The sequence below is a fragment of the Dermacentor silvarum genome, chromosome 9 (assembly GCF_013339745.2).
Source record: "Dermacentor silvarum isolate Dsil-2018 chromosome 9, BIME_Dsil_1.4, whole genome shotgun sequence".
Classification (NCBI taxonomy): domain Eukaryota; kingdom Metazoa; phylum Arthropoda; class Arachnida; order Ixodida; family Ixodidae; genus Dermacentor; species Dermacentor silvarum.
Window position 1 is genome coordinate 16,154,113 of NC_051162.1, and position 16,700 is coordinate 16,170,812.

Genomic DNA, 16,700 nt, shown 5'->3' on the forward strand with positions numbered 1-16,700 from the left:
GTCAATCGTCGTTGTCCGGGTTCCTTGCCTAGACCAGGTTGAACGGCGCCATGTGCGTCGTTTCTTGCCCGGCGTGTTGATGCGAAGGTCACGTACGGAAGGATGGCATCCCACGTCTTGTGTTCGACGTCGACGTACATTGCCAGCATGTCGCAATGGTCTTATTTAGGCGCTCGGTGAGGCCATTCGTCTGCGGGTGGTAGGCGGTGGTCCGGCGATGGCTGTCTTGCTGTATCGCAGGATGGCTTGAGTTAGTTCTGCCGTAAAGGCCGTGCCTCTGTCGGTGATGAGCTTCTGGAGCACCGTGACGCAGGAGAATGTTCTCAACGAAGAATCGGGCTACCTCGGCGGCACTGCCTTTGGGCAAGGCTTTTGTTTCGCGTAGCGGGTGAGGTAGTCCGTAGCTACGACGATCCATTTATCCCGGACGTCGACGTCGGAAAAGGCCCAGTAAGTCCATCCCGATCTGCTGGAATGGTCGGCGAGGTGGTTCGATCGGCTGTAGAAGTCCGGCAGGCTTGTCGGCGGTGTTTTGCGTCGCTGACAGTCTCGACATGTCCTTACGTAATGGGCGACGTCGGCAGAGAGGCGAGGCCAGTAGTATTTTTCTTGTATCCTCGCGAGCGTGCGGGAAAAAACCGAGATGTCCAGCCGTTGGGTCGTCATGGAGAGCTTGCAGAACCTCTGGACGCAACGCTGAGGCACCACGAGGAGGTAGTTGGCTCGGAGAGGCGAAAGTTCTTCTTTAGGAGAATATCGTTTTGCAAGAAAACGACGCCAACCTCGCCTGAACACCTTCGGCACAGTGACGGTCTTGCCTTCTAGGTAGTCTACAAGGCTCCTTAGTTCCGGGTCGGCTCGCTGTTGTTCAGCGAATTCGTCCGGCACTGATGGGTCCCAAGAAAGTGTCGTCATCCTGGTCGTCCTGTGGCGGCGGTTCGACGGGGGCGCGAGACAAGCAGTCGGCGTCAGAATGCTTTCGGCCGGACTTGTAGACGACGGTGATGTCGAATGCTTGAAGTCTCAGACTCCATCGTGCGAGGCGACCTGAAGGATCCTTCAAGTTAGCTAGCCAACACAAGGCGTGGTGGTCGCTTACAACTTTGAAGGGCCTAAGATAGAGGTAGGGGCGAAACTTTGATGTAGCCCAGATGATGGCGAGGCACTCCTTTTCTGTTGTGGAATAATTTGATTCCGCCTTCGATAGCGACCGGCTAGCGTAACCTTACAACCCTTCTATTCCGTCAGTCCTCTGCACAAGCACGGCGCCGAGTCCTACGCTGCTTGCGTCGGTGTGACTTCGGTATCGGCGTTTTCCGTCGAAATGCGCAAGAATGGGCGGCGATTGCAGGCGTCGCTTCAGTTCTTCAAATGCTTCGATTTGCGGCGTCTCCCACTTGAACTCGACGTCGGCCTTCGTGAGGTATGTCAGTGGCTCGGCGATCCGTGAAAAGTCCTTGACGAAGCGCCTGTAATAGGCGCACAGGCCAAGAAATCTACGCACTGCCTTCTTGTCGGCGGGCGGAGGAAAGTCAGTGATGGCCGCCGTTTTCTGTGGGTCAGGGCACACTCCAGACTTGTTGATGACATGGCCCAAAAAACAAGAGCTCCTCGTATGCGAAGCGGCACTTTTCTGGCTTCAACGTGAGTCCGGAGGTCTTGATAGCTTGAAGAACTGTTTCAAGGCGCCGGAGGTGTTCCTCGAAGCTTGAGGCAAACACAACGACGTCGTCCAAATAGACGAGGCAAGTCTGCCACTTCAAGCCTGCCAGTACTGTATCCATGACCCGTTGGAAAGTCGCAGGATGCCGAACAAAGACCAAACGGCATGACCTTGAACTCGAACAGTCCATCTGGTGTTATAAAGGCAGTCTTCTCCCGGTCTCTCTCGTCGACTTCGATTTGCCAGTAGCCGGTTTTGAGGTCCATCGACGAAAAATACTTTGCGTTGTAGAGTCGATCCAAGGCGTCGTCAATCCGTGGGAGAGGGTATACGTCCTTCTCGTGATCTTGTTGAGGCGACGATAATCGACGCAGAAACGTAGGGTTCCATCCTTCTTCTTCACTAACACCACGGGGGACGCCCACGGACTTCTTGGACAGCTGGACGATGTCGTCGCGTAGCATTTCGTCGACTTGTTGCCTTATGGCCTCGCGTTCGCGCGCCGAAACTCGGTACGGGCTCTGACGGAGTGGGGCGGACATATTCGTCGGTTATGATGCGGTGCTTGGGCGACCGGGGTTTGTCGAACTTTTGACGACGACGAGAAGCAGTCCTTGTATTGCAGGAGCAGAGCTTTTAGCTGTTCTTTCTTATGCCAAGGAAGGTTCTGATTGACGTCGAAAGTTGGTTCAAGTACTACAGTCTTCGTTGCAGGTGCACTAGAATCCGTGAAGGCAAAAGCACTGCCGGCTTGTACTATTTCGTCGATGTAGGCGACCGTGTGCCTTTGTTAATGTGCTTGTATTCGTCGCTGAAGTTCGTGAGCATCACTCTTGCTTCCCTTCACGTAGCTTAGCTATGCCTCTAGCGACGCAAATTTCACGATCGAGCAGTAAGTGATGATCGCCCTCGATGACGCCCTCCATATCTGCAGGCACTTCGGCACCGACGAAAATCATTACACTGGAGCGAGGCGGAACGGTGACTTGTTCTTCTAGCACATCCAAGGCATGGTAACTGATGTCTGTATCCGGTGGTATCGCGTTGTCCGTTGAAAGCGTTATTGACTTGGACCTTAAATCGATGACTGCACCATGTTGGTTTAGAAAGTCCATGCCTAAGGATGACGTCCCTGGAGCAGTGCTGCATGATTACGAAGCTCACCGGGTAAGTGCGATTGTTAACCGTGACTCGCGCTGTGCAGATTCCAGCTGGCGTTATTAGGTGGCCTCCCGCTGTCCGGATATCAGGTCCTTGCCAGGCCGTCCTCACCTTCTTCAACTTGGCGGCGAACGGGCCACTGAAGACGGAATAGTCAGCTCCAGTGTCGACGAGAGCGGTGACGCTATGACCATCGATTACCACGTCTAAGTCGGTAGACCGTCGTCTGGCGTTGCGGCTAAGCCGTGGCGTCGGATCACGGCTACGTCGGCTTGCTTCGCTGCTGCTACGTCGCGTCGGTAGGTCTTCTTTCGGCGGCGAAGTGTTGTCGTCAAGGCTCTTGCTAGGCGGTGTGCTGGTAACCTCGTTGTGATGATGCGTGAGTTGTCGTCGTCGGTGGCGGCGGAGGATCTTCGGTATTGCGTCGTACAGCAACCGCACCTCCATCGGTTGCTGCCTTTAGTTTCCCGGATAGGGGCTCACGGACCGGCCCCGCGCTGGGCCAGTGTATGGTCGGCGCTGCGGCGACAGGTAACGTCCTGGTGACGGCGAGCGTGAGGGTCGTCGTGGTTGCCACTGGGCTCCGGCGAGGTAGTCAGCGATGTCGCGTGGTCGCTCGCCAAGCTGTGGACGTGGCGCGTTGACGGCGAACCCTCGTAGGCCCATCTCGCGGTATGGGCATCGGCGGTAGACATGGCCGACTTCCCCGCAGTGATAGCAGAGCGGGCGGTGGTCGGGGGCGCGCCAAATGTCCGTCTTCCGCTGGTAGCTGCGCTGGGCGACGGGTGGGCGTGCTGGCGGCGGCGGCGGTGGACGACGAACTGCGGCGTTACGGGGCCCAGGCGCGAGCGCGGAGGGGGGGCCGTGACGACGGGCGACGGCGGCGTAGGTCATCGCTTGCGGCTGTAGTTGAGGCGATGCCAGAGCTTCTGGCACTTCCAGAGATCGCTGAACCTCTTCTTTAACCATGTCGGCGATTGAAGTCACCTGAGGCTGCGACCTTGGGATAATTTCTGTAGTTCTTCCCGTACAACAGCTCTGATCGTCTCGTGCAGGTCGTCGGCGCCTAGAGCTTGAGCTTCGGCGTAGTTTGTCAGCGCACGGCGGTTGTATTGTCTAGCTCGCATTTCAAGCGTCTTCTCGATGGTTGTCGCCTCCGAAACAAATTCTGCCACAGTCTTGGGCGGGTTGCGCATCAATCCAGTGAATAGATGCTCTTTGACGCCCCGCATCAAGAACCTAACTTCTTTTCTTCAGACATGTCGGGGTCGGCGTGGCGGAAGAGGCGAGTCATCTCCTCCGTGAAGATCGCGATGCTCTCGTTCGGCAATTGAACTCTGGTTCCAGGAGAACTTCAGCCCTTTCTTTTCGTACGACACTCGTGAAGGTCCTCACGAAGTTCTCGCGAAATAGGTCCCAAGTCACCAGGGTGGTCTCCCTGTTCTCAAACCATGTCCGAGCAGCGTCATCCAACGAAAAATAGAACATGCCGCAGCTTGTCATCGCCGCTCCATTTGTTGAATGTCGCGGTCCTCTCGTACGTCTCCAGCCATGTTTCAGGGTCTTCAGCTGATGATCCACGGAAGGTCGGTGGCTCCCGAGGTTGCTGCAGCAGGATGGGGGACGCTGGGGCTGCCATTGAGGTCGTTGACTTGGCCTTGATCGCTGTGGTCTTCTCGGGAAGAAGTCCGTATTCTGGCAAAAGACCTTGCTGCCTACGGCTAGCTCGCTGGTCCTTGGCGATGTTGGTCTCGTCCTCCGGTTTCGGGCTTGGGTCGCGGCTTTGCGGGGGTGTCCGCTGCATGGACACAAAAGCACCTCCACCAGATGTCACGTAGTAGTGACGCTGAATAAAACAGTCGTAAAACTGTGTACAACGAAACTGGTTGTTTATTGGGCGAACCTGTGCCCACAAAAGCAAGGTACACTCAAAGCACAACGATAACGGCGAACACAGTCGGCGATCGTCGGAATCTGATCAGCGGCGAAACGCGTCGGCTTTTATACCTGAGTCATCGAAGGTTCCAGATTAATCCCTGGGCCCGCGTGTCTTCCAGAAAGTTCTAGACAATTCGCGTCGCTCATACAATCAGATTACATGAGCGTCGGTGACCACAGACGACGGACAGAAGCATCGATAACGTTCGGGAAGCTTCCGATGCAGGCGCGATCTGCGCCGAGCGATAACGTTTAACATTTGTCAGCCAATGTTGAAAGCGGCTACCGGTGAAAGATAAACATGTGTACGTGTCAGTATATTATCTTGGTGAATATTTTATACAATACTGAAAGCAAGCTAATGGGTCTATAATTTTTCAATTCTTTAACGTCTTCCTTCTTATGGATTAGTATAATGTTGGCGTTCTTCCAGCTTTGTGGTACACTTGAAGGTCGTGAGGCACTGCGTATAAAGGGCCGCAAGCTTTCAAGTATGATATCTCCTCCACCTTTGATTAAATCGACTGTTATTGCATTTTTTCCAGCAGCCTTTAGCCCTGGTCTATTTTGCAAGGCCCTTCAAGCTTTATCGCTAGTTATAGAAGGAGCCTCTGTAACCTGTTCTTTACTGCTTCGAATGAAAGTAGCTTGGCTGCTCTGGGGACTGTACAGGTCAGTATGGAATTCTTCCGATGCATTTACTATGTCATCGAAATTGCTAATGATATTACACTGCTTATCTTTCATTGCATACATTTCGCCTTGTCCTACGCCAAGTTTTCTTGTCACTGATTTCATGCGGCGTCCATATTTTACTGCTTCCTCAATCTTTTCCACGTTATAATTTCGGATATCCCTTACTTTCTTCTTGTTGATCAGTTTCGGCAGTTTAGCGAATGCTATCTGATGTCTCGAGTTTGACACTTTCATGTTTAGCCGTTTCTTTATTAGGTTCTTTATTACTTGGGAGAGCTTTCCTACTGGTTGCCTTTGTGCCTTATGTCCTACTTCAACTTCTGTTTCTAAGATCAGCCTAGTTAGGGTTTCATTCATTACTTCTATGTTCTTTTCAACTTCCTGTTCTAAAGCTGCATATTTGTTTGCGAGCACCAGCCTGAATTGGTCTGCTTTTACCCTTACTGCGTCTAGGTTGGCCTGTTTCGTCTTGACTAATTTTATTCCTTCTCTTTACAAATTGAGAGAAATATTTTGACCTCACGAACCTATGGTCACTGCACTTTAACGTCTTTAACACTTCTACATCATGCACTATGCTGGGATCGGCAGAGAGTATGACATTCCTTGTTTCCCCATTAGGGCTTCTCCAGGTCCACTTCCTGTTGCTGCGCTAAGCACTAAACACTATACACTAAACACTAAGGGATGGAGGTAGAAGCCATAGACATGAGCATAACCCAGCAAAAATGACAATGACTCAGCAAAAAATCAACACTCAAGAACCACTCAAACGGGTTCGTACCTGGATACTAAGTGAAGGAAGCACTAACGGATGGTGGTAGAAGCCATAGTCATGAGCATAACTCAGCAAAGAGATTAACACTCAAAACCACTGAAATGAGTTCGGACGTGGGTACTAAGTGAAGGAAACACTAAAGGATGGTGGTTGAAGCCATAGTCATGAACATGACTCAGCAAAAATGACAATGACTCAGTGAAAAAATATTAATGGAATGGGTTCAACCTCAAAAACTAATAGACTGGGTGCGTATGTGTACTAAGTGAAGCAAAAGACTAAAGGTTGACGGTCGAAGTCATAGTAACGAGCATGACTAATGCTTTCGCCTTAAGGTCTCGTAGACAAAACAAAAGGGACTCCTGAGGACTCATGACATGAATGTCATGATATGCGTGTCATGAAACAGCCACCTACGTCTGGGTTGTGGTGGTTATGTTGAACCAGGCGGGGTTGCCTGGCATACATAGCCGGCAATTGTTCCGCCTGGTCCTCCTTTGAGTTGAGATGAGGGCTGTGTCACCAGGCGTCGATGAGCCCCGTGTCTCGCAGGAAGACTATCAGCAGTCGTTGCGCTCTCTTCCTGATTCTTCTGAGGGGTATTATGTCTTGGTGCTCTCATGGTCGTTTCGTTAACTTGGTAGGCTCCCCCCAAGGCCACTTCGCATAACATCGATTCCCACAGAGCGTGGGATCTACCGTTTTTTTTTTTTCATTCTTTAAACCGTTGGCCACAGCATTTACCGTCCTCTAAACTGCTGTTTCGAAAAGTCGGCAGACCAAAATTGGTGTCGTGTCGGCCTAGTGTGAATGAGCCTTATATACAACCACGAGAACTCCTCTCATACCGCACTCCTCCATTGACCTACTTTTTAACAGCGGAGCTGTTAAGCCGGCCCTAATGTGTGCCGTCTGCTACTGCGTTTCTTAGCAACTACCTCGCGGAGCATCGCGCGCTATGCTTGGGAGAGAGACAAAATGAGAGCGAGAGAGAGTGCGCACGTCGCGCGCTATGCTCAAGAGAATAAGAAAATGTGAGCGAGGAGAAACAAATTGTAATAGCACCTACGAGGCAACGCGCAGAGATGCTGCCGACGCCATCCGCGCTTCTCCGTTTCCCTGCATTAGCGCCCAACGCTGGCGGTGTCCGTGACTGCAGCAGGCGCCTCTGGCGGGGGCTCGGCCGTGCTCCCCCTAGCTGCGCGCTACTGCGCATGCGCCGTGACGTCATTCCGGCGTGTCTTCTGCCGAGCGCCGCCTGTACACTGTGCATAGCTTTCGCCCCACTTCCCCTACATGTGCTCGGACTGAAAGGGCTTGGTTAGGCGTTCCCCGATGCCACGGACCACGAGGAAATGCTTATTTATTCATTTATTTACAATACCTACAGCTCCCTTTTGGGGCATTAGTGTAGGGGGGAAATATTAACATTCAAATACAAAAAATACAAATACATAACAAAATGCAGATTGGTGACATGTTATTCAGTATCACTTCACATAGTCATGACCAGCTAGGAACCGATCAGCTCCGCTTTGTCTTTAGCCTTGCGCCACTAGTGCAAGCTACCCCGATTGTTTTCGTAGACAGGCGGCAGCCCGGAGGCGTATTTCTATTTGCGCCCCCGTACAGCGCTCGACCGCTGGCGCCGCGCTGCGCCGCTCGCGCGTACCGCGTTTATAGGTGGTTGCTTTTGCCGAGGGCGCTCGAACGCAATCATATGGTTCGCATGCTTGCACGCCTTTCAAGTGCGGTTGTATGGCTGAGTGGTTACGGCGCTCGCTTCGGGATTATGCGTACGCGGGTTCGAATTCTGCCCAGCTCGATTTTTTTTCTTAATATCACGCTTTTCCTTTTGTTTTCCTCTCCGTTTGCCAGCGCGGTCGTTTGAACCCCGGCGCCACGGCGGAAGCCGTGGTGCCGGGCGCCGACGCGAAGCGGCGGTCGTTGGGGTGTAGCGGAGCGTAGCAACACCCCAAATAAAAAAATACTGCTCCAGTCAGGTAGACTGCTCCCTCCCTGATAGTGAGATTATATTTGGATCATCAAAACAGTGATGCGTTTATTTAGGAATACTACCGATCCCCTAACAGCAGGCTAGTCACCCCCAACCCAGCGTGTTCTCCGTCAACGCCTCCTCCGTTCCAACGGCGGGCCGGAGGCGGCTAGAAACATGGTACGCGCGAGCGGCGCAGCGCGGCGCAAGCGGTCGAGCGCTGTACGGGGGCGCAAATAAAAATACGCAGCCCGGAGAGAGCCGCGCCACAGGCGTCCGAGGAGGGCAGGGCTGCGCGCATGCGCCGCAGTCGGAGACCGGGCACAAACAAGCACAGTCATGCGTGGCAGCCGCTTATCTCTGCTCCGCCATCGGGCCGCCGCGCTGCGCCCTCTTCGCCTTCCTTCCATTTATACGCGGCCCTATCAACAGACGCACGCGCAGTAGCCGGAGGGGCCAGGGAAAGAGCGCGTGTCAGCAGCCGAGGCGGAGGGACGAAAAGGCCTCCCAGCAGGGCTCAAGTCTTGTAGGGCGCAGCCAAGGTCGATCCACATAGGTCGCGATGCTTTGGGCGAAAAGTGGTTCAGAACCAATTGTCACCGACATCAGCAAGGGTGGTTGTGGGAGCAGTGATTGAAGCGCGACTATGTTTGGAGGAAATAAAGACTGGGAAAGAAAAAACCGTTTTTTAATTAAAGCGAGACGCAGTTAGATTCACTCAACGAAAATAAAATTCCTTACCCATTTTATATACGCATGGCGAGAAAAAAAATATATAACTCTATCTTACTTGATCATTGTCAATAAATACCTTTTTTCAGCGCTCACCGTGAGAGCGCCCATCGATAGCGGCGGGTGTTGACGCCGCTATCACTTGCAATGTACTGCAGCTCTTGGAGTGGTTGGAAAGGCGCGATCGTAAAGTTTCCCTGTTACAATACGCCCCCTCACATGTTGTGTTGCTTTGTATGTCGACGTTTGTCTGAATAATGTGACGCGGGTAGTTTTATTGTTTCTTAACCTGTGCAGTCAAAAGTAGTTAGTTGCGATCGTCAGATACTTGTTTACTTTAGTTGTTTTCGTGCGACAGCGCTGACCGACGGGCTTGGCGTTCGACGAAAGGACGAGCAATCTACGCCCAAAGTATTCGTCGGCCTCCAAAGAAAGTATGTTCTGTGCAGCGATGCGATTTCAATAACCGTACGGCTGACCTTTTCCTGCATCGCTTTCCGTGCTGAAAGCTCGGAACGCCTATCAAGTCGAATGGCGGGGCATTTGAATATACAGCACTATGGCAGGCCTCCGAAAACAAATTTCGCACCTATGAGGACAAAATGACGTCACTTTTGTTTTTAACGTATATGACGTCAAATTATTTTTCATTCCGCCGGAAGTGTTCCCTCCTCACACAGGTGGCGCTAAGCCCCATAAACCGCCGATAAGCCGCCATGTTTTGAACGTATGGGCTTCTATGGAAGCTTCGCTACCAGGTGTATTTACCTTGGCGCAGCTTCCAACAGGCTTGCCGTGCTAGCCTCGCAGCCAGGCCCAACTCTACTCAGGGTGGAACGCGACATAAAGGAAGGTCGACTGGCACAAGAGAGCGGGGGCTCAGCCAGCAGCGAGGGAGGAGGGGCCCCAAGGCCAATTCACATAGGTCGCGAAGCTTCGGGCGAAAAGCGGTTCAGAACCCATTGCCAGCGACATCAACAAGGGGAGTTATGGGAGTTGCAATTGAAGCGCGACTAGTGGAGGAGGGAACAAACACTGATAAAAAAAAACAATTTTTTGTCAAGGGCGAAGCAATTTTTTATACTGTTCAAACTACATTTATGTCCCAATCAATTCTGATTAGGCGCAATGTGTAAAGAAATTATGACAGTGCTTTTTTTATACCTTTTTCTCAGCGCCCTCTGAAGAAGGGGCGCATGTCGTAATCATACCATGCAGCCCTTGTAGTGCACGGAAAGGCGCGCTCGTAAAGTTCGTCTGCTACGACACGCCTCCTCGCATGCTTTGGTGTTTCGCTCGTGCATGCGTTCTCTGAATTATTGTGGCGCGAATTTACTTTTTGCTGAGCGTGGTGTTGCGAGGTGCGTTTCATCGTGGATGAAAGTGCTGAACACTGCGTCCAACGGGCACGGCGTCCTACGGGACGATGCGACCAACAGTTCACGCCGAACGTTTTCCTCGATACCCGCGGAAACGATGTGCCGTGCAAGGATGCAACAGCAACGACCGTACGGCTGGCGTTTCACTACACCGGTTTCCTCTCTATTCCACAAGGTAAGGCAAAACTCTATTACTATCAATGCCTTCCTGTAGGGTTGTGTGGAGGGATGCCGTGGTGCTTTGAAAAATTTGTGTGAAACTTCTGTTACTTTAAAATTAGCGCTACGTTGTGGCCTTAGTTTTGGCTCGGAGCTTTTGGTGTCAACTTCCCCAGCGCTTCACCACGTATTCAAATAGCTTAAATATTGTGCTTCAGTCAATTAAAATTCGCATCGCTTTAGTTCTATATAAAAACAACGCTCCAAATCGTTATTACTGTGCTTAGATGCACAACTAGGCCGATATTTTATAGCGATGCCTTTCATGTAATAATGCCTTTTTGCGCTTATCGCGCTTTGTCAGTGGTCGGAGCGACGGTCCGCTCGCGTTATCAACGGGATCAGCCGGAACAGACTGAGCGGTGGATGATAAGACTAGAGTAGAATAAGTAATAATGCCTCGCTACAAAATACCGGCCATAATCTCTCACACGCAGTACTTCATGCTTTCACTTTGTGCTACAGCCACATCTTTCCTGCCATGGGTTCTTCTTTTGCTGTCATCACCCTGCTTTGCGTTGATCTAGTTTTCTCTTTTTTTTCTTCCTTATTCACCAGGACATTGGCCTAAATAATGCTACATGCTACTTTGAATTTGCAGGCGTGAATCCTGGGTGAAATTTTGTAGGAACCCATGCCTGCTAGATAAGACGCCGGGGCAACTACGGTCGAGAGTAGTGTGCTCGCTGCACTTTCATGAATCAGCATTCCTGCGGCCCGGTTTACTTCGTCACGACGCAGAGCCTACAATATCTCCTGTTATCAGTAAGCAAATCGCCAAGCCGTCTTTCGCGCGACAATAGGCATGCCTGTACTATAGTCGTTCGTAAAACAGTGCTTATCTTTAATAGAACAAGGGGAATGCATGGACAGAATTGATCTAATGCATTCCTTGGTATAAAATCAACGTATATTTTACTACACCTTTATGGCAGGCACCAGATCTGACACCCATGGCGACAGGTGTGGTGAGGTTGGTCAGAATCATCTCCAGCCTTCCAAAATTGAAGGTGACTTTCATTTTAACATTACACGTAGTTGCATATGGCATAAATAAATTGTCCACATTACGTTTGCAGAGTCCAACTTGTCAGGCCACGTGAGCTCGTTCATCTCAGATGGTGTCTCGCCAATGGGCTGCCAACCAACTACCGTGAAGAAATCACCTAGTGTAGGAGGTAATTCCTTGCCTATTTATGTTAAGGACAGATATAAGAAGCGAAGACACGACTGTTCCCTTAGTACCCGAAAAAAACTGCAGCGTGGAGCACAGTAAGGGACCAATGTGATCACACATACGCCTGTCCTCCACTTGGACGTGCAGCCTCTCCGCAGGCAGTCCCACGTAATTCCTGGCGCAATGTGCTCTCTGTGGCACTCTCATCACTTCTTTCTTCCCGTTTTTTTCTTTCATTTTTTTTGCTGCGTGTTTGACACACTGAAATGCACCATATTATGTCCCTCATTCGCAGCACACCGTGGCTACATGCAATTGGAGGAGGCTGTTCCTGCACAAGATGGCAGTGGTAACGCCGCTCCCCAGGTGCCATCGGTTCTTGAGCCAACATCCTACCGGCTTGCTGAAGGCAGCGCCTCGGTGAAGGAGTTCTCTCGTGTAGAGGATAACCTTGCCTTTTTATGTTAAGGACACATATAAGGAGCGAAGACACCACTGTTCCCCAACAATAGGTTCCCTAAACAAAATTGCAGGGTGGAGCACAGTAAGGGACCACTGTGATCACACGTACACTCGGCCACAAAATATTGCGGGGGCCGCGAGCGCGTGGCCAAGCGCTCCTCCTCTCCTTCTAGCGGCGCACCCCTGGTGTCGAGACCGACGCTTGCGCGCATGCGCCTCCTTCCGTGATTGCAAGCGTGCATGTTTCCGCGCTTGTTCCTTGCGCGCCGGCAATATCCGAGTGTAGCCGCGAGGTGCACCTTTTACGATTGCCTCTGTGGTGACTTCGACAGCCCACAGCGCTGCGGCCGCTTTTTGTCGGAACAAGAGCACAGATAGATTTCGCCCGGTCGCAAACGCACCAAGTCATTCCTTTTTTTCTACGATGCGCCTTTACGTGGCCAATCTTCGTGCTTTTTTTTTTTTTTTTAAGAACGGGACGTTCTCCCGCAGGACAGCGTGGCAGAGTAATGAATCTAGTATACGGGCTGGCAAAGACTGCGCTGGCTTCTCGCCCATATGTAAGCCTTTAGATGACAGGCGACAAAAAAAAAAAAATGGTGATCCCTGTCGTGTTTCGACAAAAAGCGGCCGCACCCGCGCGGGCTGTCGAAGTCGCCACAGCGCACCTCGCGGCTACACTCGGATATCGCCGGATATCGCGGAAACATGCACGCTTGCAGTCACAGAAGGACGCGCATGCGCGCAAGCGTCGGTCTCGACACCAGGGGTGCGCCGCTAGAAGGAGAGGAGGACCGCTTCGCCACGCGCTCGCGCCCCCCGCAATATTTTGTGGCCGAGTGTACATCTGTTCTTCACTTAGAGGCGCAGCACCTCCGCAGGAAGTCGCTGGTAACTCCTGGCGGAATGTGGTCTCTGCGCCACTCTCGTCACTTCTTTTCTCTTTTGTTATCTCTCCAGGTGGACAAGCTAAAATGCCCCATATTTTCTCCCTCCTCCGCAGAACAAGAGGATTACATGCAGTTGGAGGGGGCTGTTCCTCCACAAGAGGCCAGTGGTGACGCGGCTCCCCAGGTTCCGTCGGTTGCACAGACTTCTCGAAAATGCTCTGTCACTGGCACAGCTGCTGAGGCTTTCCGCAAATGTAAGTATATTTACATCGTGTAAAATCATATTGGGCGCCAACGCGCCCTTTAAATTTTACAAAAGTGTAAGGTAAAAGCAAAAGTGGAAATTTTCTTAAGAATGGCATCACCCAGTTAGGATTACAAGACATCTGTTGTTGCGGTTGCCTGCTATCGGCTGTTTGTCTTGAGCTCCCTTAATTATTATACTGGTAAAGTATTACAAAAATGCTAAAAAAATCTATAGCGCTGCACATGAAGTCGCTAACGATATGAAAGCAATTGAAAGTCTTCCAGGAAAACAATTCTCTCGCAGATTTATCTAAGGCTAAAGATGTAAAAACAGAAAAGATATTTCTGTTATGCTTTTTGTGCTCGCCACAGAGGGTGGGCATTAAAATAAGGTCATGTTTCACTGCTTTGTTAAATATTTCTCTATCTTCAAACAATAACTTTTATTTGGTCTCACTGTGCTGAGCACTGATTCATACAACATGAAGTGTGCAGCAGACATGTCTGCTTACGCGCCAAGAATGACTTGCCAAGCGGGCCCCCTGTCCTCAAATACGCAGAAACATTCGCACAAGTTCATTCAACGATGTAAAAGTCAGCCGGGGCTGCAGTAATCAGCATTCCTTAGCGTTACACAAATAGCCCTCGTAAAAAGCTAAATACAATCTGGTCATGCCTCAAAGCTCAGAACTATGTAAAAATTAGCCAGTATCACATGCTCATCTTAACGGTTTCTAATATACATTGAATATCTATGAAGCAAACTTTCTGAAAAACCCACATCTTTCCACACCCACAGCGCCCTGTACCAGTGAGTCCGAAGCTTGGAGAAAAACCAAGGAGCTCAAGAAAAAACTGCGGAAGCAGCGGGATTTTAACCGGAGGCTGCAAAGAAGACTGCCGAGGAAGCGTCAAGCCTTAACGATTGAAGAAATCGTCCGGAGCGTCCGCTTACACGTGTCTCCAACTGTTGCTGCACTCCTGGAGGCTCAGCTGAGGATGAAGAATGTGAGCCGGTTCGGTCGCCGATGGTCAAGCCAGAAAAAATCCTTTGTCTTGGGGCTCTACTTTCATAGTTCTAAGGGTTATAGGTATTGCAGGCGACTTCTCAGGCTGCCATCAGTGCGATCCTTGCAGTTATGGCTTCAGCGTGTGCCACTAAGGGTTGGGTTTTTCCCGAAAATCTTCGACCTTATAAAGAGACGAGCGGCTACCTTTTCCATGAGTGACAGAGCCTGTTGCATTGTTTTCGATGAAATGCATATTAAAAAAGAACTTTCATACAACCCCTCGCATGACAGGTTTTAAGGTCTGGAAGAGTATAACGGTTTTCAAGGCAATAACCTCTGCAACAAGGCTCTTGTCTTCATGGCAAAAGGTATCCGAACGCCATGGAAACAACCTCTTGGTTATTTTTTGCCTATCGAGGAACACCCGCAAGCATTTTGAAAGACCTGCTTTTGCAATGCTGCAAGTCCCTTGTGGACGCTGGCTTGCAACCAGTAGCGGTAGTCTGTGACCAGGGAAGCCAGAACGTGTCCCTTTTTGCAAGCCTAGTCAACACCGAAGAGCCGTATACAGACATAGACGGAAGGAGGCTCTTTTTTCTTTTCGATGCTCCGCACTTACTTAAATACCTCCGAAACATGCCATTAAGTATGATTTCAGAATAGGTGATCACCTTGTGAAGAGCAGTTACATTAGGCACGCGTATGAAAAGGACCGCACGCATGAGATTCGTTCGATACCAAGGCTGAACGACAGACACTTTAACCTAACCTTTGCATCAAAGATGTCTGTAAAATTGGCTGCACAAGTTTTCAGCAACCACTGTGCTGCGGCAATGTACACCTTGGTCACTTTTCAGCAGCTGCCCGCTGAAGCAATTCATACTGCACGATTTGTAGAAAGGATTGTTCGTTTGTTTGACTGCCTGAACAGTTCACAGAGAGCGGCAAAGACACCTTATGCATCTGCGATGTGCAATGGCTCTGTCCATAGAGAGTTTCTGACGGAATGCATTGCAGTATTTGAAAACATGCGAGTAGTGGGTTGTCCGAGGCAGCCGCCTTGTATACGCGGGTTTTGTTTAACCATGCGGTCTCTTTTGATGCTCTATGATCATCTCACGTACAATGAATTATGGATTTTCTTATGTTCTCGCCAGGCGATTAAACCAGGACGCACTTGAAAACAGCTTTTCGACGATAAGGTCCAAATCAGGTGCGAACACCAACACTACAGCTCGTCCGTTTCAGGCCGCTTTCAGGCATCTTTTGATCAATAACTTGTTCAAGTTGTCTGAAAACTCTAACTGCGCCGAGGACATGACAACAGTCTTGGCAACTCTTCCTGTCGGCATTTCGGCACTGTTTCCGGCTCTTGGTATCGGAAGCACAGTCTCGCTTAGCATGACAGATGATTCTTTCTCGGACGAACTTTCGGACATACAGCAAAATAACCTAGTTTATTTTGCCGGCTGGTTAGCGGCGAAATTTTTGCGGTCCCATTCGTGCGTCAGAACAACCCAGAAATGTAGCCTGAAGGTAGAATATGCGTCATTTAGTGAGGCCAACCAAGTGCTACTATATTTGAGCGTAAAAGGTACTGCGGAATCTGACTTTGGAAGTCTCTCAGTTCCTTCCCCTCCATTCGTGTCTTTTGTTGAAGGCTGCGAAAATGTTTTTCAGGAAGCCATCGGTAGCCTTTTCTCCATAGAGAGAGTAGGACATACGTTGTGTACGCGTCTTCATGAGAAGGTTGAAAAGACACTCACCATTTGTGAAGAGGACGTTTATAATGCCTTGTTTTGCCTCTTTGCCCGAATCCGGTTGCATTGGTTTGCACGAAAAAGAAATGTTGAATTTCAATGTGCACAAACGAAGCGTCAAGCTAAGCAACAAGTGCAAAGGCTGAACAGTTGAGATTTCTCAGGGTATATTCCAGGCGGTGAGCAAGGTGGTGAGTCTCCTCACAAAGAAGGCAAACTTATTTGAAGAAAAAAAAAGTTTGTTGCATAATTCGAAGGCGTAAAATGAGAGAACGCCATATCTGGCACTATATTATGAGCAGTAAACTGTGTACACTTTCCATGCTTTCTCTAAAAGATAAAACTTCCTTTAATGTCGACGTCCATGTCCTATGGTTTGTGGAGGTGGCCCTTCACGGTGGTGAAGTAGAGCGACACAGCTTGTTTCTTCTTTCTTATCCTGGATTATCCTTCTTAGCGCTGACCTCGTGGCCTCATGCAATTATAGCTCGCCAGGTAGCATTCTTTTGTGGCATTTGGGCGCACTAAGGCTTGCACTGTTTCGTGCGGTACTGCTTGCAATAAACATTCGCAGATGCACCAGTAACGATCTC

General features: G+C 50.3%; 1 protein-coding gene across 1 annotated transcript; it reads left to right on the forward strand.

Annotated features, from left to right (window-relative positions):
* Positions 1–11,515: 11,515 nt before the first annotated feature.
* On the forward strand, positions 11,516–16,261 carry LOC119463454 (uncharacterized). The gene is given in 7 exon segments (XM_049655217.1): positions 11,516–11,525; positions 11,642–11,740; positions 12,035–12,177; positions 13,162–13,345; positions 14,137–14,345; positions 14,995–15,465; positions 15,467–16,261. Coding segments are annotated over 7 exon segments (1,911 nt in total).
* Positions 16,262–16,700: the final 439 nt, after the last annotated feature.